The sequence below is a fragment of the Camelina sativa genome, chromosome 5 (genome assembly GCF_000633955.1).
Source record: "Camelina sativa cultivar DH55 chromosome 5, Cs, whole genome shotgun sequence".
NCBI lineage: Eukaryota > Viridiplantae > Streptophyta > Magnoliopsida > Brassicales > Brassicaceae > Camelina > Camelina sativa.
Window position 1 is genome coordinate 19,796,285 of NC_025689.1, and position 25,317 is coordinate 19,821,601.

Genomic DNA, 25,317 nt, shown 5'->3' on the forward strand with positions numbered 1-25,317 from the left:
CTTCATATCAGCAGCTTTTGTTTTCTCAAGTGTGTGAGCTTTTTCTTGCAGCACCAGTTTTTTCTTTCTTAAGAAATGAAGGCGCAACCATGGCTGTAGTCTAGAAATGAATAGATTGCATCGGGTACCTCCTAGCTTTATATCAACTTCAGCTCGAACAGGCAGAACTGGCTGAAAAGAGAAGGTAGCCATCAAGATAATATGTATCAACATAAACTTACATAGTTTAGAAAAATAAATCTTAATCTGATGCATACCAACATAGCATACTGTCTGTTCTACATAAATGCATATCATGCAGGAATATTTGGCGATTGAACTACTGTTACCAATGTCAAGCAAGAACTAAAAGAGCCCATGAACTCATAGGCAAATCGAGAAGTAAAACTACAAACAGAAATCTGAGTAGCAGAGAAAAATCATTTAAATTAAACTCCACTCTGCAGAAAATACACGACAAATAACAAATCGGAAAACACTTCTCTCTGTTATGAAATGGTAAGGTGCTTTCCTTAGTCAAAAACGTACAAGGGAATATTTGGAATAAAAATTTAAAAGCTGATAAGCAGGAGAGATAAACTCTTCAAAAACATATGTACTTCCGATGTATCCAGCAACAGTTCCGGCATCGGTACTGGAAATTAAACTGGAGCTACTGAAAACCTTATTGATGATGAGCACTCATATAAAAAGTCACACAATGATGAAAGAACAGACAAAAAAATACTGCACAGCAGGACGCGTGTCAATCGAAATTCAGTTGTTAAGACACAAATAAATAGGCATCTTTTATCACAAGGCAGAGTATTGAGTCAAATTTAGAGAACCTTGAAATATAGAAATATAATGTCATGGCTTTCAAACCTGAATTGGGATGTAGATGAAAGAGACCACATCAACTTTCATTATCTCCAGAATAGATGCCTCAGCTTCCTTAAAAAACTGCAAAGAACCACGAGACCATAGCATCAGCACAGATATAGTAAATAATAATTTTTGGCAATCAAATATCTGAAAAATTTCCATCACACGAGCATACATGAATCTCACTGAGTTCCATCTGAACATCAAGACGTGTACTCTCCCCTGTGTCTTCAAAAGATTTTGATTTAACACTTCTTAGATGAATTCCTGTGATGTTATTCTCAGCAAGAAGATCATGTTCTCGATTCACACATCTGACATCCAGTTTGGGTAAACTGAAGGAAACCTGCTCGGTATTACCAAACTGTCAGTAGATCTTGGATGAATTCTTCTAAAGTTACAAAACTACACAAAGAAAAGAGTCAAGTCACTTTCCATTAAGCCAACCTGACCTTATCAGGAAACGACGGAGAATACTTTGCAAGAGCTGCCAACAGCTGATTCTCTTTATGGGGTTTCTTGGCAAATGAGGCAACAGTAGCTGACGCTCTAACTTCATCTGAATGAACTGGAGCAGATGATTGTTTGCTCTTGGGAAATGAATCCTCGTCAAAATTCAGAATCACATCACCAGATATAACTTCCACATTTCGTACAACAATACCTACTGCCCTAAATTCAGAAGAACAAGAAGTACTAACAGTGAGCAAACCACTGTTTCAATATAGATTTATTGTCTGTAACATAAGGGCACAGCCATCTATAAAGTCACAAAGAATTCTAGACAGTGAAATAAATTTCCTAAAACCGTCGACAAAACTCATCCAGTTAAGGAGGATTTACTTCACTTAAAAATCAGATACCAGTGACGGTACCTGTCGTGTCCAAACTCGGAAGAAAGAGAGAGTTCATCACAAAATAAAGCAGCAGAGGATCTGTCTGGAGAGGCCGAAGATGCTTGGGGGGAAGTACAACTTTCAAAGCTTACATTAGATGACTGATCAGAAATTATGCGTGATTCACATAAATGAACCAGAATTGGCAGAACATTTAGCTTAACATATAGATTTGGCTTTGTCCCACCATCCTTATTTATATCCAACTTCAGCTCCTTGACTTCCACAATCACCTTTCGAGTCTGCATTTCACATAGGTAAGAAAGTGGTTTCCAGAGAAGTCCCTATTCAAGAGAAATTAAAGTTCCATCTAGAATTTGGACTCAAATAAATTACCTTCACAACCATATCTGCGATAGAAAGTGAAAGAAACCTTGCAACATTAGCCACCACCATCCACTTTCCCCTGCCTGAAGTTCGAGATTTCTGACTTTTAGCTTTCTGTAAATTTGTCGTTGAAGTTGAGGACCTCATCACAACTTCAAGATCAGATACCAAGACTTGCACTTTTGGATCTCTAGAAAGAAAACCAACGCCAAGTTTGACCAAGGACTGGCGTAAGCTTAGTTTAATTTCACTAGCAGACACCGACTCAATGGCACCCTGGAAAACACTCAAATCAGCAGAAAATCATTCCTTGAGATAAACTTTGTTGTCGAAGAAACTATTGGCAAAGAACTATTGTTCCAGTGGCCAGTAGAACACAATCAATCATGTAAAAATGATATGACTACCTGGGTTTTAAATGGCACTATTTAAAACCAAGATGACTATAGTACCAATCCCAAGAAAGTGAAATGTAAAAAGGAAAGGTGCAATCCACTACATTTCTCTGATTCAAGCTTCTACAGAACTCTCAGCTACAGAAAAAACACTACATCCATAATCCATTACATTGATCTGGTTTAAGCTTCTAAATTCACTACATTGATCTGATTATATTCACTACATTGATCTGAATCGAGCTTCTAAGAAAACATTCTATCTCAGCTACAACAAAGAAACAACATCTACATATATCTGATTCAGGCTTCGACAGAAACATTCTCTCTTAGCTACAGCAAAAACACAACATCCACTACACTGATCTTATTCTCAAGCCTCTACAGACACATTCTTTCTCAGCGACAGCAAAAACACTCTTAAGTCTTCTCTTCCCTCCCTTAACAAATAAAAAGTTCAGGTCAAGTACACAGTGCTCACCTTCTTAAACTTCACCACAACATCCTTAAGGCATTTCCAACCGCCAATACGGAACACAACAGATGCTCCTAGAACTCTACTAAGCATCCAGGCAAACAACCTGGAACAAAGTCTGCACGAAAATTGGAACTATAAGCCACGATTTGCACCACTAGATCAAGTAAATTATCATATAATGAATTGGAAACACTTCGATTTGAACTTGTTTCATCAATAGAACTAAGATCAACGACCAAAAACAACTCGAGCAGGAAGAGAAGAACTCACATGAAGATCATCCACAAAACGATGGAAACAATTAGAAACCCGAAGAAGAACTTCGCAGGTGAAGCAGCCATATTCCACCACCGCCGCAGCAGAGAGAGAGAGAGAAACTAATATAAATTAACTAATTCTCTCACCCACCGTCGGCACTAAAACAAACGATTTCCGAGCAAAACACCATCACAGTTCCCAAGTCCGAGAGAATAAACCCTAACCGTTTCAAAATCAGTCAAAATTGTGAGACTAGAGAGCTTCCTCCATAGAAGAAAGATCCGATCCGCGAGGTTTCTGGGAGTGTGATCGCTAGAGAGAGAAAGAGAGAGCTAAGAAGGAGAGAGAGAGACTGTTTGGCTGGTCTGATGGATGACCATGTGTGACTGGCGACGATGGTCGATGGAGTAAGGTTAGGATCTGGTGTGGGGAGGTGTAGCGTAAACTCGGTGGTTTTATTGGGTAAAAGACGTTTGAGATGTCTTTTTGTTTTTGTAGTAGTTAGTAAAGGAAGGGGAGTAAATTTACAACTGTGTCGCTTGGGGAGTCGGATCATAGAGGTCAGAGAGCTACAAACCTGTTTTTAGCTTTTAGGACTCTTCTAGTCATTTTTATCTTTCATTGAATTTTCATTGTTCTTCTTTCTCATCAAAAAAAACTTTAATTAAAGTAAAAAGGTTTAGTTTAAATTAAAAATCCTTGGTAGTATTTTTTTATCAATCATGAAACGGTATCAAAATTTCAAAAATATGAAAATATATATATATATATATATATAACTATTATTTTCTGTATTGTTAACCATTTTTTTATTTACTTAATTATCGTAACATTTTGTGTTACCAATCGAATTTAATTAGAAACAGAGAAATTATATTGTTCTGAATTTTGAAGTTCAATTATTTTCCTAATTGTGCTATTTTCTTTTTATGTAATAAGGTAGGAGATGTTCCAAAATTATATTGTTATAAATTATAAATTTAACTATCTTATTTTATTTTTTTATTTTTAAAATTTAAATATATAATTTTTTATATATATCAAATTATACATCTATGATGCATAACATCTTATTATATAAAATATGATTTCAAAGTTACTCATTAACAAGATTGTGACGCATATCAATTTTATCGGTAAGGTGTCAATACATGTCAATTCTAAATTTACTTGTGACACCCCGGTTTGCGTAGAGGTTTCAAAGAATTGATTTGGCCACATATGCTACCAAAGTGCACCTATCTTTTCCGTCAAGGGTCTTGAGAGAATTATAGAGTTAAGCGTGCTTGAGTTGGAGCAGTCTCAGTATTGCTGACCTTCTGGAAGTGATTGTCGGAACTGTGCGAGTGAGGACAAAACACAGGAATATATGATATGGTGATTTGTAGGGACGGTAAACAAGTCTTTAAATTCTCTTGTACGTAGCAAATCGACTGTCGGATATGGATGAGTTCACAGGCCTAGTGACAGGACGTGAGGTCCATTAGGTAGGTGGGCCCATTGACAGGAAGTGGACATGGGACCCACTAACACTACAAGAAAACAGTCGGTTAGCGACTACACTATTAGTCGTATAAACTGTGTTTACGACCAAATAGCGACTAACTCAAGCAGTCGGAGATCGATAGTCGCTAATTTATGTAGTCGTATTTATAGTCGCCTTTTAGCGACTACTGTACGACCATATAGTGTAGCCGTTATATGGTCATTAAGTAGTCGTCTCATAGTCGTTAAAATAGGACTATATTACGACTATAGTGTGATTAATTAGTAACTGAGTGTTTATAGTCGCTATATAGTCACTTACCGTAGTGACTATTTAGAAACTACATTACGACTATTTGGCCACTGATGTTGATTTTAGAATCTGTATGTTACGACTATTTAGCCACTGCTGTTGATTTCATTATTTGAAAGTTTCATATAATAATTTCCCATTATCCTCTTCTTTTCATTCCCATTATCCTCTTCTTTTCATTCTTGTATACCAATTTTAATTGAAAGATTCGAATTAAGAAAGACATAATATCGAAATATTGAAATACACTACATGTTCAAGTTACAGAAATCAAAAGAGGATGAGATAGAGTTCATACAAAAGTGGCAATGAGTTCATACAAAAGAGCGAGAGACAGAGTTCATCCGAGTAGAGTGAGATAGAGTTCATCCAAAAAGAGTTAAGACATAGAAGAAACCTATGAAGCAGCGGTTGATGGAGTTGGAGTTGGATCATCTTGGAGAAGAGGTTCTGTGGTTGTCTGTTTCCTTGCAACGAAATTCTCAAACCGCGGATCACATTCCCTCAGAAAATCCTCGACGACTGATAAATGGTCAATCTTGTCCTTCTGGGCAAAAATAACTTTGGATTGCTCAGCTTGGGCAGCAATAAGTTTGGATTGCTCAGCTTCACGCACAGCTGTTTCTGCATCATGCCTCCGCAGTTGAGCAGCCTGTTCTTCTATCATGCGTTGAGCTTCCTTCAACTGTTCTTCGAGAGCCACAAAGGTAGAAGAGCCACATGCTTGCTTATGCTTTCCATTGACAAGGCAGTCCTTGAGGCTTCCAACTCCATAAGGTGTTCCTCTTGTATCTTTCTCAGTGGACTTGAAAATAAGAGAAGAGTTAAGATTAGTGGATGACAAATGAAACTACAAGACTATAAATGTGTATTGGTTTTTTTAAAAAGTTACCTCAAGGAAAATTTCTGTATATTCTTCTGTTGTGAGGTCCCGTGGCCGTGATTCTCCATCTGACACAGCAAAAGACTCTGCCTCGAGCTGAGACAACCTCTCTTGAACAGTCTTCTCATAAGTTCCTGCAATCTTCTCTGCCTTCCGATCAACATATGTACCATCAGGCTTTGTATGTGCCTTGATAAAAACCTCACCAAGTCGGACTTCTCTTCCCAATTCCTCAACCTGCAATGTTAGCAAAGAAACAGAGATTAACTAAAAAAAATAACAGCTATGTAAGAATTGAAAGTGGCAAAAATAACAGCTACTTAACCATTTCGTCTTGAAGCTGTCGATACGACTTTGGCCCTGAGAGGTGTACGTGAGGACCTAGGCCGTTACGGTCAGACATACGGGCATCAGAGTAGGTTTTACTCCTTTGTTGTGCTTCTTCAATGTCCCAGTAATCCTCCATCGTAATCCAGAGAGTGTCGCCAATCCAGTTTGGTTGAACTCGACTAGTCCTCACACTGCTAACCATGTCTTTGATCCGGTTTTGACAGATTCCCTCAAAGTAAGCTTGAACAGTCCCGGTTATCAAAGGATCCCAAGTGTGGGTTTTCTAGAAAAAAATGAGCTATTATGAGTAAAAAGAGATGTAAAGCTATGTATGAAAGCTATGTAAAAAGGAGCTATCCTTACCGCGAACTCAAGGAAGTATCTCTCTTGTTTGTCCCGCGGCACACATGTCCAGCTGTAGAAGGGACCTTCGAATTTGTTTTGAAGAATTTTAGTAATCTTCCGAACAAGTTTCGATCCTTTGTCACGAGTAAACCTCCATACACATGAACCAATAAAATAAGTAAGATCAACAGTAATTTTAGTACAATACAAGACAAGACCACAAGACCACAATCATTGTTATTCGCACAAGACAAGACCAACTTAGAAGCTATTCACACAAGACAAACCACAACCATTTCTACTCGCACAAGACAAGACCACAGTAATTGAAGAGGAAAATCATTGTTATTCGCACAAGACAAGACCACAAGACCACAATCATTGTTATTCGCACAAGACAAGACCAACTTTGAAGCTATTCGCACAAGACAAACCACAACCATTTCTATTCGCACAAGAGAATACCACAGTAATTGAAGAGGAAAATCATTGTTATTCGCACAAGACAAGACCACAAGACCACAATCATTGTTATTCGCACAAGACAAGACCAACATAGAAGCTATTCGCACAAGACAACCCACAATCATTTATATTCGCACAAGACAAGACCACAATAATTGAAGAGGAAAATCATACCATTGGGTGTTCGGTGCGGGTGTGGGAGAGAGGATAGTGGTGAACTTATCCCTGTCTGGAACCACAAGCAATGCATTTAGAGCACGCAACACATCAGACTGTAGTTCAGGCAACACCGGAGAAGATTCTTCTTCAAAGTTGTTCCCTTGAGATGATGGATGCGATGGATGCGACTGACTTCTCGCCTGAGGTTGAGAGGGTCGAACTGGAGAAGGCGGAGAGACTTCTCGACTTCTGGCCTGACTTCTCACCTGACTTCTCGCCTGACTTCTCGCCTGAGTTTGAGAGGGTCAAACTGGAGAAGGCGGAGAGACATCCCGACTTCTCCCCTGAGTCCGTGGACTGAAGTGGACTTCTTCTGAAGGAGTCCGGTGTAGCTCGGGTGGAGGTGGATGTGTAGATGAGTTCTGAAAAAGTTGTTGCGGCGGAGGATAGTTCCGGATCTGGGCTGGAGACTGTCGTTGCAAACCGCCGGCTTGTGCTTCAGGCGTCTGCAGAGGAGGAGGATCTTGTCCCGCCGGCGTGAAGTTGTACCGACTGGGCAGAGTATTAGGCCGTCGATTTGGTGTTGCCCCCGTCGCTCTCTGAGTAACGTTAGGACCAACCTTCCTTCTCTTCCCTCGATTTGGCATCTTCTTGGTGATGGAGACTGATAGATTCGAAGAGAGTGAGAGTTGTGTTGTGAGATTAGGGTTTGAGAGAGAGAGGCGATAGAGTTTCGAGTGAGAGTTGTGTTGTGAGATTAGGGTTTGAGAGTTGTGTTGTGAGTTGTGTCGTGAGATTAGGTTTTTTAGGTTAGTTAGTGGGTTAATGGGTTTAGGTTAGTTAGTGGGTTAATGGGTTTTTAGGAATTACAAGGCCTAATTAGATAATTAGGTAGTGGGTTTGGGCCTTAAACATTTAAATGATTAAGATAGAAATTGTAATTAAGATAGAAATTATAATAATAAAATTAATTTATTATTTTTCTAAAAATTATAATTACAAATTTAAATTATTTTAGTACTTATTAATCCTTAATGAATATTGAAACAAAAAAGAAATAAGGAAAAGATTCTATATATAATTTCTATCTCTATTATAATAATAATTAAAAGAATTTGTAATTTTAATTTTAGAAAAATAATAAATTAATTTTAATATTATAATTTCTATCTTAATTATAATAATAAATCTTCACATAAATTATTTTAGTACTTATTAATCCTTAATGAATATTGAAACAAAAAAGAAATAAGGAAAAGATTCTATATATAATTTCTATCTCTATTATAATAATAATTAAAAGAATTTGTAATTTTAATTTTAGAAAAATAATAAATTAATTTTAATATTATAATTTCTATCTTAATTATAATAATAAATCTTCACATAAATTATTTTAGTACTTATTAATCCTTAATGAATATTGAAACAAAAAAAGAAATAAGGAAAAGATTCTATATATAACCTATATAGATGCTTTAAATAGAGCATATTCATAAGTCCAAATCCTATGCAAATATTGTTTGTGAATAAAAGTAAGAAAATGATAGGCTTCTTAAAACATATGTTTGTTTTCTTCTTCTACTACATGAACAGAAAAACTTACCGCCATTATTCTGAACTGTATCTTGGCTACTTCCAAACGAGAATTGGTCCAACCCCACTAATTCGAATTCTAATGAAAAATTTCCCGCCATTATATATATATATATATATATATAAATTGTTTTTTTTTTAAGAACTATATATATATTTTTTTTTTGGAGAAAAGAAAAATTTTTATAAAGCCAAATGGGTGAAATTTGTGTTGGAATGAAGATGGCAAATGGGTGAAATTTGTTTTTAAAGTCTACATCTATGCCACTAATAAGCGACTACTCAATATCAGTTGGCCCTCACAGAAAAACACGTTTTTTAACTGTCTTTTACGACTATTTAGCGACTAAGGGGTGACTATTTAATGACTCGCCGAATGAGTCGCAGAATAGTCGCTAAATTGACGACTACAGTACGACTATCTACTGTGGTCGGTAAAGTAGTGACTGATTGGCGACTAAATTATTGTAGTCACAACGTAGTCGCAAAGTGGTCACTATATGGTCGTTATTTTTGGCGACTACAAATGTAGTCGCTACTTGTAGTCGCCAATCGAATGTTTTCTTGTAGTGTAAGAAGTGGCAGTCGAGGCGTTACAAGTGGTATCAGAGCCGCACCTAGGCGAATGTGGTGTTGAGTGGGCTCACACTTTCGGGGTGACGGTTTTGATGTGCAATAAGGATATTGCGATCTGTTAGTGGGGGTGAATTGTGACACCCCGGTTTGCGGAGAGGTTTAAAAAAATTCATTTGGCCACCTATGTCACCAAAGTGCACTTATCTTTTCGGTCAAGAATCCTGAGAAAACTTTAGAGTTAAGCATACTTGAGCTGGAGTAATCTCAGAATGGGTGACCTTCCGGGAAGTGATTGTCGGAACTGTGCGAGTGAGGACAAAACACAAGAAAAGATGAAGTGGTGATTTGTAGGAAAGATAAACAAGTCTTCAAAACCTCCTCGATGTACCAAACTGACCATCGGATATGGATGGGCTCACGGGCCTAGTGATAGGATGTGAGGCGTGGAAATGGGGTCCATTAAGAGGTGACGGTCGGGGAGTTACAAGTGGTATCAGAGCCGAACCCAGACAAGTGTAGAGTCGAGCAGGCCCACACCATCAGGGGTGACGGTCTTGGTGCACAACAAAGACGTTGTGACCTCTTAGTGGGGGTGAATTGTGACATCACGGTTTGCGGAGAGGTTAGAAAGAATTAATTTGGCCACCTATGTCACCAAAGCACACTTATTTTTTCGGTCAAGGGTCCTGAGAGAATTCTATAGTTAAGCATACTTGAGCTGAAGTAGTCTCAGGATGGGTGACCTTCGGGAAATGATTGTCTGAACTATGTGAGTAAGGACAAAACACAGGAAAAGATGACATGGTGATTTGTAGTGATGGTAAACAAGTCTTTAAAGCCTTCCGGACGTAGCAAACCGATCATCGAATATGTATGGGCTCATGGGCCTAGTAAGAGAACGTGAGACCCATTAAGGAAGGTGGGCCCATAGACTAGGAATGGACATGGGGCTCACTAAGAGGTGGCGGTCGGGGAGTAACATTGCTAAAATATTTTAAAATAAAAAATGTAATAATTCTAAACCTATGATAAAAAGAAAATTTATATATAAGTAACAAGAAATAGTTATTTATATATATGTAAAAAATAAAACTAATTTCTAATTATTAACCTAATTCTAAAAGAACATTTTTATTTGTATAATAAAAAGAAAATATATATATAGCTTGGTTTCAAAGTTAATCACTGACATGATCGTGACAATTGTCAAGTATATCGATAAGATTTTGACATATGTCACAAAAAATATTTAGAAAAGGAAAATTAGCAATTTTGTTATATAAATTACAATAATTTGAGTTAATGTTAATGTGATCATAACATATATCAAGTTATCAATGTAAGATATTGACATGTGTCAAACTATGTAGTTAGTGTGATTACGACACATGTCATTATACAAAACTTCGCTTCTAACTTAACCACTAACAAATTCTCAAAATTTGTCAAGTTTATCGATAAGATTTTGACACGTGTCAAGAAAATTTAGAAGAAGAAAAACTAACAAATTTTTATCTAAATTTTGGTCTTCAAAGTAAAGTTATCAATTTAAGATGTTTATGTGTCAAGTTATCGATATGCGATTATGTTAAAACATGTAAAAAAAAATATTTTTTATTTTTATGTTATATATTTTAAAAATATTATATATGAGATTACAACACATATAAAAGACAGTGACATGTGTTATGGTTTAATTTATAATATTATAAATCTACGATGATTTAAATTAAAATTTTATATGTTTTTTATTTGTAATTCCTTTTCAGTTAAGGATATGAACGATAATATTTGTTTATTACTTTTTATTTTTATTTTTTTATGTTGTAGTATGTTTAGATTTTACATTATTTAGTTCAATTTGATTTATAATTAGAAATATGTGATGATTTAATATAATTTTTGTTTTTGATTTTTTTTAGATAAGGATATACAAGATCAATATTAATTTATTCTTTTTTTGTCATCATTGAATCGACCAGGCCCGATCCATAGTTAATCCCTATAATGTGGGTGACCCGACTCAACTTTTATTGGTTGGTCATAAATTCATTGCAATCGTTTAGGTATTTTATAAAATTATTATTGATGTCAAATTAACTTTTTCAATATTATTGATTAACGAAACCATATCTCAAAAAAATTAATGCTAAAAGGAACTATGTAAAAGTGAAAGTAAAAGAATATAAAATTGTTCTAGTTTGTTCATAGAGGCATTTTATAGGTGGTGATAACGAGCATAATTTAAAAATAAATATTTTTTGGTGTAAGAACACCATTTTTGTGATAAAACATATAGTAAAATTGTACATGATATCTAAAAGGTGATGTTTTAATGGCTTGTTTGCATGTAAAGTATTTTGTGAATAAATTGTGGAACATTTTTGAAATTTGGTAATAATAATATTTGTAATGATGAATGTTTGGCAAAAGTTTTGGTGGCTGATAATTTAGTTTTAAATTATTGTAATAATTACTATATAAATTTTAAATATAAATTGGTGTATTAACATGAATATGTTTTTTCAACTAAAAATATTTATATATATACTAAAAATATTTGTATATATATTTCCGAAAAATATTTTTAAAATTTTTTACATCGTGCAAATCCTAATCTAGTAGGTTTACAATGTATTTATGAGAATTTATTTTGTTTACAATTCTACTAATACGGCATAGTTGCTCTAGAATTATCAAAATATAAAGTTTGCTCATTATATTTTAAAGTAAATAATAGATAAAACATAAGCAAAATATAAACGAAAAAAAAAAAACGAATTGCAAGCAAAACATTGCATGATTCCCTTTGTGTCAAGAGGTCCAAAACCAGTAGCTTTCTAAGGAGCCATTTCCCATTGAGTATCTTAAAAATTGTTTTGCAGCACGTCTAAGGCTGTGGTAATTTACAATGAGCAGCTCGGTCTGATATCGGAAGATGAACGTTTTTAAAGAAATTTAGTTTGGTGGCTCTCATAATATATGTTGTCTTTACACTGACCTCACTCACTTTACACTGGACGCCTAGTGAGATCGAAGAGGACAGAGATGAGGACGATACAAATACAACTATTTCAGAGATAATAAAGGGATGGAAGGAAGGAGAGGTAAAGGGAACCATCAGCAGCATCACCGTGGTTTGATTCACTCACCTTCCATCAATATGTAGTGTGATGTAGATGATTACGTTCATTTGTGTATCTCACAATATTAGTGGCGTGTGTTGAACGTTGACTCTGTCTCACAAAAGCAATGGTGGATATCCTCTCTTTAATAAAACACAAGTACACAACTTCAAATTGGTAAACCATATAATATTAATATAAGTTATATTTAAGATTAATTATTTGATAGGTTATATGGATTAATTATTTGATAGGTTATATAGATTTAGGATTAGGATCCTCTTAAAAAGGATATTCCAAAGAATAAAATAAAATCTCAAAATAATATTTAACTAATCACATATAAGCAAAAAAATCTTAGAAATTAATCACTCTTCCGCAGATTACAATTGATTTCCGATTATACTAAAAAATAAAATCTAATCTAATTTTATCAGAAAATTTTGACCGAATAACGGGTCAAAATTTGAATATTTCTTTTGTTGAATTGTATAGTTTTATATACTATAATAAACTTTTAAATAATTTAATTTGGAATCTTTAAAAATAGTTTAATTTGATATTTTTAGTAATATCATAAATATATGATAGATAAATATATGATAGATCAAAAAGTTAAAAATTATAAACACTCTAATTTGATTTGTTATAGCACGGATCAATAATATGTCACTATAATATAAAAAAATTTTAAGAAATATGATTTCTTACTATAGCACGGGTTAAAATTTCAAAAATATGATGTCTCTGATTAAATTTAAGTTTGGAATAATGTTGTTTGGTAGGCTGTCTTGGTCACGATGATTTTGATAAACATACGTTACATATTTGATCCTAAAATTAATATGCGCTATAATATATGTTAAGTCATAGAATTAATAATCTAAATGCAATATATAATTTTAAACACTAAACAAAATCAAATAAAATTAACAAAAAAAAAAATAATTTTTTATCACACAACTTAATCCGCGTTATACCGCGGGCCAAAATCTAGATATACTCGAATATATTTTACAAAATAGATGTTATTTTCATAAGTCATATTCAGTATATAATTTCATGACATAGTGTTCTATCAAAAAAAAACTTTTAAACCAAATAAAATAATCACATATACGGATGTTTTAAATAAAAATTATCAAATAAACATGAAGAAGGAATTTCAACCCGTGTTAGAGCACGGGTTCATATTCTAGTGTACATTATGCTCTCAACCAAAGAACACAACGATGTGCCAATAAGGAAATATAATGATACGTAATAATCTAACAAACAATAATCATTTAAAATGACTTCTCATCTTGTTTTCGTTGGTCTTTTTATATTTTTCTATGATACTGTGACCAGTAATGCACTCCATAATATAAAAAATTTTACTTTCATTAGTTGTACTCCTTGTAAGTAAATTAATCGTCATCACGTTCACGTGAATCATCAATCATGTATAAGATAACAATGACATCTCACGGCTAAAATCGGGGGAAACTCTCGATCAGAATAAAATTTTGACGAATGAATAATAAAGAATTCAAGCTAGCTAATGAAAGAGGTTGGAGATATGTAAATCAAAACAAAAGACATTTAAACCAATAGTGCGATCGAATCATATAAAGGAAATAAAGCCCTTTCACGCACGTTTTTAAGCGAAAACAAAAAACATATAAAAATGAAAAATAAATAAATGCCCTCTTGGTCACCAATTCGATATTTAAAACTAAAAGATCAATGCTATATACTATATAGAGAAATTGTTCAATATGTGTTGTATTCAAAAACAACATGCAAAAACAAGATATATATATATATATATATATATATATATATATATATGTTATCCGCGTAACAACATCAGCAAGCGCGTATCTTTGAATTCACACTGCAATATGTTACAAAAGTAAACTCCATAGTTAGTCAATTTAACTATAAACAATAGAGAAGTTGCCCTAATTAGTACTCAAAAAGGCAAAATCAAACGGACAAACCATAAACTACTAAAGAAGATACCAAGAAGTGGAAGGTAACAAATAATATATAGTCAACTATGTTTTGTTTTTTGTTGAGAAAAAATTGTAATAGTTTTTCTTGAAGAGTGTAGAAGGATACCAGAATAAAGAACGTTTAATTAATAAAGAATAAAAGTTTATCTTTAATTTCACTTGATAATTAATTTAAAACTACATTACTTCAATTTTAGAACATGTCTTAATATTTTGTAAAATATGTTTAAAATATTAGTATATATTAATTTAAGTAGCTATTGAAAAAAGTGGTGGTTTTCCTTAGCAAATCAGAGTATTATGCAAAGAAAAGTCTCTTCAATCTTCTTTGCTTATTTCTATAATCGGTAAGTAATACCAAACCTTAGCAATCAATGTTCCCAACCGAAGAACTCAACGATGAGCCAATGAAGAAATATAATGATACGTAACAATCATTTAAAAAGACTTCCCATCTAGTCAGCTTCTAAAACAGAAATTTTGGAGGACATCCGATCCATATATTTTCATTCGTCCTTTTTATATATATGTATATCTATGATATTACGACCAACAGACCAAGAGTAGTACACTCCGATCCAAATATAATTTTTCTTTCATTCGTTGAATTAACTGGACTCTTTAATTATAAGTAAATTAATCGTCATCTCGTTCACGTGAATCACGTACATAATATAACACTGACATCTCACGGCTAAAACTGAAGAAAACTTCTGAAATAAAATTTTGACGTATGAATTATAAAGAATTCAAGAGAGCTAATTAATGAAAGGAGTTGGAGTTATTTAAAAAAATCCAAGCAAAAGACATTTAAAACAATAGTGCAATTGAATCATATAAAGATTACATTGAGTTTGTCCTTTGAAAAATACTTTATTTTCTATTTTTAATAAAAATTTCAATCTTTTCTATGTATAATAAATTTTTTTCCAGATTTAAAATCAAAACCTATACTTTTTTGTAAGTCAAAACTAAATTTAAAATTTTTTAAAAAATAAAAAAATCGTAATAATATTTATTGTAATCAAAACATTAAAACACAAATATAAAATTACGTAGAAATAATATTAGTTATAATAATTATTATATAAGAAAAATATAGTTTATTCATTTTATATATAAGTTTTAAAAGATCATATCTAATAAATATATTATATTATATAAAGAAATAAAATTTTAATGTTCCAGACATATTTTTCAATTCGACATCACCAAATTTTTTTAAAGTTCAATGATTCTCTTTGAAAAAACTCATAAATTAATATATGTTATGTGTTTAGATTATGTGTTTACAAATAAGGTGGTTAGGGTTTAGATTTTATAATTAGAACGAAATGATATATCGGTTTGGTTTATAAAAGAGTGATTTTGAATTTTTGTTTTACAATAATGTATACAAATTTTGTTTTCTTATTTTAGAAGGAGGTGAATGAAGAGGTTCATCATAGGGGTAAACCCAATTACTGTTCAAAGGTCTATTACTACTGTATGTGGAGTGATTCTTTAATGTGTGTTGTATTCATCATTATCATTAAGTTACATCTCATTTATACACACGATTCCAACTACATAATCTAACTTAAGATAATGTTTATCTCTAATAAAGAATATCCCATAAAATATACTAAACGGTTTTTCGGGGTAGTTTCTTTTGGTTTGGTATCTCAAAAACAACTAAACTTTTAGTAAATGCCTTGATGAATCTTTATGTCATGCGTGCTCTAATTATATTTTTTTTGAAGAGTATATACACAAGTGACTAGAGAGAGAATACGGTGTAAAAAAAATTCATGTTCCAATATTATTATTTTCTTCGATGCTTTACGACTAGTTCACCAAAATCGTAACAGCATAGATTAGAACACTTTTAACCGCATAATATAGGACATATATATCCAGCTTACAAAATGATAGTAACATTATTATTTAATGTAACTACTGCTACTAGCTACCTAGGTCAATTTTTGTTAGGGTCACTTGATTAATGAATAACGATTTTCCTAGACCAACAGTATTTTATACGGTTATATATTAAACTTAAAATGTATAAATAGATAGTTAGGGGAACGTTCTTATTACTCATTTTATAGTAAGATTTCTCCACTATTAGAAGTGAAACCTTTTCTCAACTCCCAAAAAAAAAAAAAAAAATCATTTGACCATGACCATGAGTATTTTCACAAATCCATCTTGTTTCACACTTGTTTTAGTTTCTATTACGCTGGTCCTGGCTCTCGCTAGACGTTTCTTAAGATCCAAGAAACCAAAAGATCAGCTTCCTCCCGGTCCACGGGGATGGCCAATCATTGGGAACATGGTCCAAATGATCACCAACCAACCGGCTCACCTGTGGATCCACCGCGTCATGGAAGAAATGCAAACGGAGATAGCTTGCTTCCGCTTTGCCCGTTTCCACGTCATCACCGTAACCTCAAGCAAGATTGCCCGTGAAGTGCTTAGGGAAAAAGACGAGGTTCTCGCTGACAGGTCAGAGTCGTATGCGAGCGATCTTATCAGCCATGGCTATAAGAACATATCATTCTCTTCATACGGAGAGAACTGGAAGCTGATGAAGAAAGTGATGACCACCAAACTTATGTCTTCGACAACATTGAGCAAAACCATCGGTTATAGAAACCTAGAAGCGGATAATATCATCACATATGTCTACAATCTATGCCGACTAGGGTCAACGATGAAGCCGGTTAACGTGAGGGATACGATCTTAACCTATAGCCACGCCGTGATGATGAGGATGATGTTTGGTCAGAGGCATTTTGATGAAGTGACAGAGAACGGTGGTCTTGGGCCGAAAGAGAAAGAGCATATGGACGCAATATACATAGCTCTTGATTGTTTATTCAGCTTTAACTTAACGAATTACATCCCTTTTCTTAGAGGATGGAACGTAGATAAAGAGGAGGCACATGTAAGAGAAGCGGTTCATATAATCAACAGATGTAACGACCCGATCATCCAAGAGAGAATACATTTATGGAGGAAGAAAGGCGGAAAAGATATGGAGGAAGACTGGCTCGATATCCTCATCACGTTAAAAGATGATCAAGGAATGCCTTTATTTACGTTTGATGAGATTAGGGCTCAGTGCAAGGTTAGTCATGTTCACACATCGAATTCTTTCACATAAACTTAATGATTTGTGAGGATTTATGGATCAACTCAAAACCTAAATCGCAATTCGCAATATTCCTTACATATTATTCTAGGTTCCTTAATCTATTATGTATATATGTAGGAATTCAATATTGCAACAATTGACAATACGATGAATAACGTGGAGTGGACGATAGCGGAGATGTTGAATCACCCAGAGATTCTTGAGAACGCCACAAATGAATTGCACATGATAGTTGGTAAAGACAGACTTGTGCAAGAATCAGACATACCACAACTCAACTATATCAAAGCTTGTAGCAGAGAAACGTTTCGGCTTCACCCAGCTAATGTGTTCATGCTTCATCATGTAGCCCGAGAAGATACTACCCTCGCTGGTTATTTTGTCCCCAAAGGTACGTAGATATACTCATTAATTTATTCCGTGCACGTTGTTGATGAGTTTAAAGCGGGTTTGTCTCAAAATTTCACAATTTTTAAAGATATGGAACAAAAAAATTAGCAATAATTATACTAATAAATTCCTGTTCCTGACGTAATCTTACGTTATATAAGATAAGTATAGAACAAGAGAGGCATTTCTGACGTAAGACATGCATGCACAACGTACTAGACACAAACTAGTAGTGTGTGACAAAAAGAACATGCAGCGAGAATTTTAATTATAAAAAGAAACCATAGGAACGGCGTGAGTTTAACTTTATCTTAGTTATTAAATTCTAATGATGTTTTATAATAAATAATTCAAATGTCATTTGTTCCAACATGGAATAGTCTAACATTAATTATATTATATGATTGCAATGACGACAGGTAGTCAAATTCTTGTGAGCCGTTTGGGGCTTGGTCGGAATCCTAAAATATGGGACGAGCCGAACGCGTTCAAGCCAGAAAGACACCTTGATGGCCATGTCGAGAACTCACTGGGCACAACTTTGATGGAGCCAGAAATGCGGTTTGTTACATTCGGCACCGGTCGGCGTAGCTGCCCCGGCACTAAGGTTGGGGCATCTATGACGATCATGTTGTTAGCCAGGCTTCTCCAAGGGTTCGAATGGACTCTCCCTCATGGTCAAAGTCAAGTCGAGCTCATTTCGGCGGAGAGCAACTTGTTCATGGCCAAGCCTCTACTCGCATGTGCGAAACCTAGATTGGCTCAAGGTTTATATCCGAAAATTCAGACCTAATATTTCGAGATTACTTGGGTTACTAATCATTAAGTTATATAATCTCACCAAATTACCTGAAACTACATATCCAAATACCATATACTAGGTACTAACCCGCGAAAACCGCGGGCTAAACTTTTTTTATTAAAATTTGTAATAATTTTTTTTGTTATTATGTTATTTATAATAGTTTGTGATTGAAAATTCGGTTTGCTTATATTAAAATTTTTGTATTTTAAAACTGTTTATTAAAAGGGGCATTCTCAAAAATGCCCCTTTTTCTATACCCCTTTTTAAAAATACCCTTTCATGTTGACCATTTTTAAAACTACCCCTCTTTATATACAAAATGACCAAATTACCCTTTTTGAGTGACAGCAAGAATGTACAGTCATCAAAATCGAAAATATTTTCCCGCCAAAAAAATTTCCCGCCAATTTTTTTTCCGCCAAAATCGAAAAATTTTCCGGAAAAAATTATTTTTTCCCGCCAAAAAAAAAAAATTTCCCGCCAAAATCGAAAATTTTTCCCGCCAAAAATATTGAAACTTATACCTTTTAAAAATATTGTAAACGCTTTTCAAAACCTTGTAAATGCTTTTAAAAAGCTTGTAAATGCTTTTAAAAACCTTTTAAAACTCTTTAAAAAATCTTGTAAAAGCCTTTACAAGGTGTTTATAAGGCTTTTATAAGGTAGAAACCTTATAAAACCTTTTAAAAACCTTTTAAAACTCTTTAAAAAATCTTGTAAAAGCCTTTACAAGGTGTTTATAAGGCTTTTATAAGGTAGAAACCTTATAAAACCTTTTAAAAACCTTTTAAAACTCTTTAAAAAATCTTGTAAAAGCCTTTACAAGGTGTTTATAAGGCTTTTATAAGGTAGAAACCTTATAAAACCTTTTAAAAACCTTTTAAAACTCTTTAAAAAATCTTGTAAAAGCCTTTACAAGGTGTTTATAAGGCTTTTATAAGGTAGAAACCTTATAAAACCTTTTAAAAACCTTTTAAAACTCTTTAAAAAATCTTGTAAAAGCCTTTACAAGGTGTTTATAAGGCTTTTATAAGGTAGAAACCTTATAAAACCTTTTAAAAACCTTTTAAAACTCTTTAAAAAATCTTGTAAAAGCCTTTACAAGGTGTTTATAAGGCTTTTATAAGGTAGAAACCTTATAAAACCTTTTAAAAACCTTTTAAAACTCTTTAAAAAATCTTGTAAAAGCCTTTACAAGGTGTTTATAAGGCTTTTATAAGGTAGAAACCTTATAAAACCTTTTAAAAACCTTTTAAAACTCTTTAAAAAATCTTGTAAAAGCCTTTACAAGGTGTTTATAAGGCTTTTATAAGGTAGAAACCTTATAAAACCTTTTAAAAACCTTGTAAATTTTTTTTGGCGGGAAATTTTTTATGTCGAAATTTTTTATCAAAATTTTTTTGACAAAAAAGATTTTGGCGGGAAAATTTTTTCAAAAAATTTTTGGCGGGAAAATATATCGGAAATTTTTTGGCGGGAAAATTTTGTTTTTCTTTTTATTGAATAAAATAATTTTCATCTAAGGGTAAAATGGTCATTAAAAATTAAAAGAGGACAAAAATAAAAATGGTCAGAAAAGAGGGTATTTTTGAAAAGGGGTATATCAAAAGGGACATTTTTAACAAATTCTCTTATTAAAAACCTGTCAATAAAACATTTGCATGTAATGAATAAAATTGCTTAAACCTTTGTCAATTAAACACAATCCTTGCTATAGTTGTGAAGTAAGTAAAAAGATATAACTAACATGTACTAATTGCATCTCCAACCCACCTTTATATTTGCTTTTTAACTCTATTTTAGGGTAAAATCTACTCCAACCCATCTCTATTTCTACCTCTATAATAGAGATCTCTATTTTTTCCTCTATATATAGAGGAACTCTATTTTTTCCTCTATAATAGAGTTGAACTTTTTTATTTATAAAATAGTCCTTGAACTTTTAACACTTTTAAAAATTTCTATTTAAATAGTTTAATAATAATTTAATGAAGTAAATTAATAGGATAATTGATTATAAAGTTAAATTTGACTAATTTTAATATTTTGGTTTAAAATTTTTAAAGGTTTTCGTATAGAAAAATTTTAAAGGTTTTTGTATAGAAAAACAATTTTAAAATTTGAGACTATTATTTGCAAAAGATTTTTTTTTTAAATTTTATTAAATATAATAACTTAAATATTTTAGTTTTTATTTATACCATAACATTATTTTTAATACAACAAAGACTAATTATTTAATATTCTGGTAAATTACTTCTGGATCCACCAATAACATTATTTTTATATGATGCAATGTATTTCTTTTAATAAATGTGATATTTAAATAATACTTATGAATGTTAAAAATTTAAATAATATCATAATTTTATGAAAATTTCACAAATACTAAAATAAATGGGTTAGTTTGCAACTTTTATAAGTAAAATGTATTAATAGTAAAATAAAAAAGGAATCTCTACGGAATATTCTTTTTAGAGGAAAAAATAGAGGTATCCATTGGAGCAAAAGTCACCTCTATTATAGAGTTCCTCTATTTTAGAGGTAAAAATAGGGAAAACCATTGGAGATGGTCTAAGAGCAACAAAATATAACTAGTGAATGTTCTGAAAAAACTTTTTGAAAACAATATTTATTGTTTTTTTTTTTTTTGTGGTTTCCTTTTCTTGTCAGTAATAAACATCTTCAAACATTGCATATATTTAAATCTCAACTTAGTTTTATTTTCGTAATGAATGGTGGCTAAAAGAAAAATATAAGTTTTTTAAATAGATAAGATACTATATCTATATAACTAATTTTTTTTTGGATAAAATTTGTAGTTATATAGATTTTATTCTATTAGATTTTTAAAATCTTAGCTGTTAATTTTTTTTTTGGTATGAATTAGTTTTGATTCTAATAGATTTTTTTTTTTTTACTTTTCTACAGTTTATTTTATTTGATGTGTCCCCAATTTTTGTTTTTAATTAAATATATTTATTTAATTAATTAATTAATTGTAATTAAGTTTTCTAATGGAAATTGAATGTAATTTTTTACACATTTTAAGTTTAGTTTCATATTTGTACTTTTCAATTAATATAGTAGAATACTGTACTGAAAAATTATGTCCCAGTTATATAAGTACCATATACTTTTTTAAGTATCAGTTCATGTGCTTGTGTGCTTTTATATTTCCTTGTGGTTGTTGTACGTAGCTTTTTCTGTTATATGTAAGTTGTCCTTAGTTTTCCCAAAAGAAAAAAATGTAAGTTGTCCTACGGGTTGATGTTTATATAATAAAACCTCTATATTCTAATATTCGACAAATAATAATAATGATAAATTAATAGTTTTTTAATCCTAAAATAAAATATTAAAATAATAATTTTTGGAAAACATTATTTAAATATATGGTGGTCCTTCAATATATATTTTTAAAATTTTAGTGAAGTATAACTCTAATGTCGTTGACTCAAATTAAAAATTATGAGATACTTTTCAATGTTGTTATTGTAAGTTTGTTCTATATAGCATAACTAGGTGATACCCCGTGCTACAGTACGGTATTATATATTTTATTAGTTAGTTTTTTTTTTTGTAATTTGCATTTTTGTAATGTAGTTTTTTATTTTGACTTATTTTCTTTGTTTATATAGTGTTTAATTGTATATTTGGCGTTATACGGTAAATTGGAAATCCTAATAGAGTAAGTAGTTTGTAAAATGTAGTTTGTAGAATGTAGGTTTTCACGGAAACAGACACACCGCAATATTGGATAGTAGTTTTGTAAAAAAATAGGGGGCATTCTCAAAAATACCCCTTTTTCTATACCCCTTTTTAAAAATACCCCTTCATGTTGACCATTTTTAAAACTACCCCTCTTTATATACAAAATGACCAAATTACCCTTTTTGAGTGACAGCAAGAATGTACAGTCATCAAAATCGAAAATATTTTCCCGCCAAAAAGTTTCCCGCCAAAAAAAAAAATTTTCCGCCAAAAATATTAAAATTTATACTTTTTAAAAACATTGTAAACGCTTTTAAAAAACTTTTAAAAGCGTTTACAAGGTTTTTAAACAAATTGTAAACGCTTTTAAAAACCTTGTAAATGCTTTTAAAAAGCTTGTAAATGCTTTTAAAAAGCTTGTAAATGCTTTTAAAAAGCTTGTAAATGCTTTTAAAAGGTTTTTAAACATCTTGTAAACGCTTTTAAAAACTTTTTAAAAGCATTTACAAGGTGTTTAAAACCTTTTAAAACCCTTTTAAAAATCTTATAAAAACTTTTACAAGGTTTTTAAAAACATTGTAAAAGCGTTTACAAGGTGTTTAAAAACCTTTTAAAAATCCTTTTAAAAACCATTTAAAAACCTTTTAAAAACCTTTTAAAAACCTTTTAAAAACCTTTTAAAAACCTTTTAAAAACCTTTTAAAAACCTTTTAAAAACCTTTTAAAAACCTTTTAAAAACCTTTTAAAAACCTTTTAAAAACCTTTTAAAAACCTTTTAAAAACCTTTTAAAAACCTTTTAAAAACCTTTTAAAAACCTTTTAAAAACCTTTTAAAAACCTTTTAAAAACCTTTTAAAAACCTTTTAAAAACCTTTTAAAACCTTTTAAAAACCTTTTAAAAATCTTGTAAAAGCGTTTACAAGTTGTTTAAAAAACCTTTTAAAACTCTTTAAAAAATCTTGTAAAAGCCTTTACAAGGTGTTTATAAGGCTTTTATAAGGTAGAAACCTTATAAAACCTTTTAAAAACCTTGTAAATTTTTTTTGGCGGGAAAACTTTTTTGTCGAAATTGTTTATCAAAATTTTTTTGTCAAAAAAATTTTTGGCGGGAAAATATTTTCGAAAATTTTTTGGCGGGAAAATATGTCGGAAATTTTTTGGCGGGAAAATTTTGTTTTTCTTTTTATTGAATAAAATAATTTTCATCTAAGGGTAAAATGGTCATTAAAAATTAAAAGAGGGCAAAAATAAAAATGGCCAGAAAAGAGGGTATTTTTGAAAAGGGGTATATCAAAAGGGGTATTTTTAGCAAATTCTCAAAAAATAGACACTCCGCAATATCAAATAATAGTTTTGTAAAAGGATAGACACACCGCAATATCGAATAGTAGTTTTGTAAGAAGATGAGTTTTTTTTAATTTTGGTTTGTCGTCAAAAGATAAGAAGTTGTTTGTTAAATTTTAGTCTGAGATATTTCAATTGTTAGGAAACCATTGTATTTGTAGTGAGATTAGGTATATTTATGTTATTATTTAGAACTTAATATTTGATATATCAAATCTCAGCAAAATTGTAAAAAACCCAATTTAATTTATAGTTTGATAAAAATACATGTTTTATTGGATTTAACTCAAACTTTTTATATATTTTAAAATTTTTAAGAGTAAAAATATTAGTATTACTTAAATATTTTATAGACTTTCAGTATATTATAATATTTTAAACTTTCGACGGAGTTCAAATATTATTATAATTTAGACATTCTATAAAAATTTAAATATTTATAATATCTTAAACTTTTTTTAAAAACGTAAATATATTATTTTAGGTTTACTTTTAAAAGTTTAAATATGCTCAAATATAGAACCAAATTAAAATGTTAAATTTGGATACATGATAAATCAAGCTTCCTGCTCATTTGTACTCAAAACATATTAGTAATATATTTATAGTGATTATCAACCATATTCCAAAATATTTAGTCGATGTGGGGTATAGAATACACCTTTTTCTGTAAATTAATTTACAACTTTACATATATATAATTTCTGTGTTTTTTATTTTTTCCATCTATACTAATCATAATTAATTACTATAATTTTGCTAAGGAAATATTAAAAATCTAAACTAAATTATTATTTGTTTTTATTTAATTGTATTAAGTTGATTTGTTGTTTCCGTAAATATCTCACAATATAAAAGCAAATCAAATAAGTTTACATATATATACAATTTCGTAATTAATCTATTTATTATTTTTGAAACAACAAAGTCACAATTGATAAGTATTTAAGATTTCTCATTATTATTAATATTCGTAATAATTATAGAGATTAAGTATGGTAGTAGTTAATATTTGATATTACTGAAGCTATTAAATACTTTGATACCAGTTTTCTTATTTATAGGGATTATACCTCTGTTTGGTTGTGTGTTTAACTATTCTTGAATCAATAATATACAGGATCCAAAAATTATTAATTTGGAGAACAAACAGATCCGCGAAATTTTTTTTTTCTATTTTCTGGTCAGAAAGGATCCGTGTCCCGACCCGGTTAGTTTTAAGTGATCGACCCAAGAGTATAATGGTCATTTAGATAAATCGAAACTATATGTTAATTTAATTAAATTAAGTGATTCTCTAATCATTTTTAATGAAAAACCTACCATGGTCCAATTTGAGTCTAGTGAGTACTTCAGCTTTAATAGTATAGATTAATTCTGAGATTCATATAAGGTTTTACCAACTTCACATCAGCAAAATAACTTGGGA

The 25,317-nt window shown here is 31.5% G+C and overlaps 3 protein-coding genes across 3 annotated transcripts in view; 1 reads left to right on the forward strand and 2 right to left on the reverse strand.

The window, feature by feature from the left end:
• Positions 1 to 3,619, reverse strand: part of LOC104789416 (protein SABRE-like) — a 16,043-nt gene extending 12,424 nt beyond the window's left edge. Inside the window, exons 1-7 of the mRNA XM_010515115.2 lie at positions 3,231 to 3,619; positions 2,964 to 3,075; positions 2,097 to 2,363; positions 1,740 to 2,002; positions 1,317 to 1,536; positions 1,040 to 1,210; positions 865 to 942 (exon numbers count right to left, since the gene is read on the reverse strand). Coding sequence (XP_010513417.1) covers positions 865 to 942; positions 1,040 to 1,210; positions 1,317 to 1,536; positions 1,740 to 2,002; positions 2,097 to 2,363; positions 2,964 to 3,075; positions 3,231 to 3,301 — 1,182 coding nt within the window. The 5' untranslated portion in view covers positions 3,302 to 3,619. The remainder of the gene's footprint in view (positions 1 to 864; positions 943 to 1,039; positions 1,211 to 1,316; positions 1,537 to 1,739; positions 2,003 to 2,096; positions 2,364 to 2,963; positions 3,076 to 3,230) is intronic.
• Positions 5,274 to 6,507, reverse strand: LOC109132986. Its single transcript, XM_019245502.1, has 3 exons — positions 6,225 to 6,507; positions 5,909 to 6,136; positions 5,274 to 5,821 (listed from the first exon to the last, which is right to left on the reverse strand). Exons 1-3 carry the CDS (start codon positions 6,429 to 6,431, stop codon positions 5,414 to 5,416), a joined length of 843 nt encoding a protein of 280 aa, XP_019101047.1. The 5' UTR covers positions 6,432 to 6,507; the 3' UTR covers positions 5,274 to 5,413.
• Positions 16,603 to 18,817, forward strand: LOC104789417 (hexahomomethionine N-hydroxylase). Its single transcript, XM_010515116.1, has 3 exons — positions 16,603 to 17,607; positions 17,752 to 18,025; positions 18,444 to 18,817. The coding sequence occupies exons 1-3, from the start codon at positions 16,657 to 16,659 to the stop codon at positions 18,815 to 18,817; spliced, it is 1,599 nt and encodes a 532-aa protein (XP_010513418.1). The 5' UTR covers positions 16,603 to 16,656.

Excerpts from the sequence above, each read along its gene's own strand:
- LOC104789417 (XM_010515116.1), top strand. The coding sequence starts at position 16,657 with ATGACCATGAGTATTTTCACAAATCCATCTTGTTTCACACTTGTTTTA. Across the intron at positions 17,608-17,751 it reads AGATTAGGGCTCAGTGCAAG|GAATTCAATATTGCAACAAT; the intron begins GTTAGTCATGTT and ends GTATATATGTAG. Across the intron at positions 18,026-18,443 it reads TGGTTATTTTGTCCCCAAAG|GTAGTCAAATTCTTGTGAGC; the intron begins GTACGTAGATAT and ends CAATGACGACAG.
- LOC109132986 (XM_019245502.1), bottom strand. The coding sequence starts at position 6,431 with ATGGTTAGCAGTGTGAGGACTAGTCGAGTTCAACCAAACTGGATTGGC. Across the intron at positions 6,137-6,224 it reads GACAGCTTCAAGACGAAATG|GTTGAGGAATTGGGAAGAGA; the intron begins GTTAAGTAGCTG and ends CTAACATTGCAG. Across the intron at positions 5,822-5,908 it reads ATACAGAAATTTTCCTTGAG|TCCACTGAGAAAGATACAAG; the intron begins GTAACTTTTTAA and ends CTTATTTTCAAG.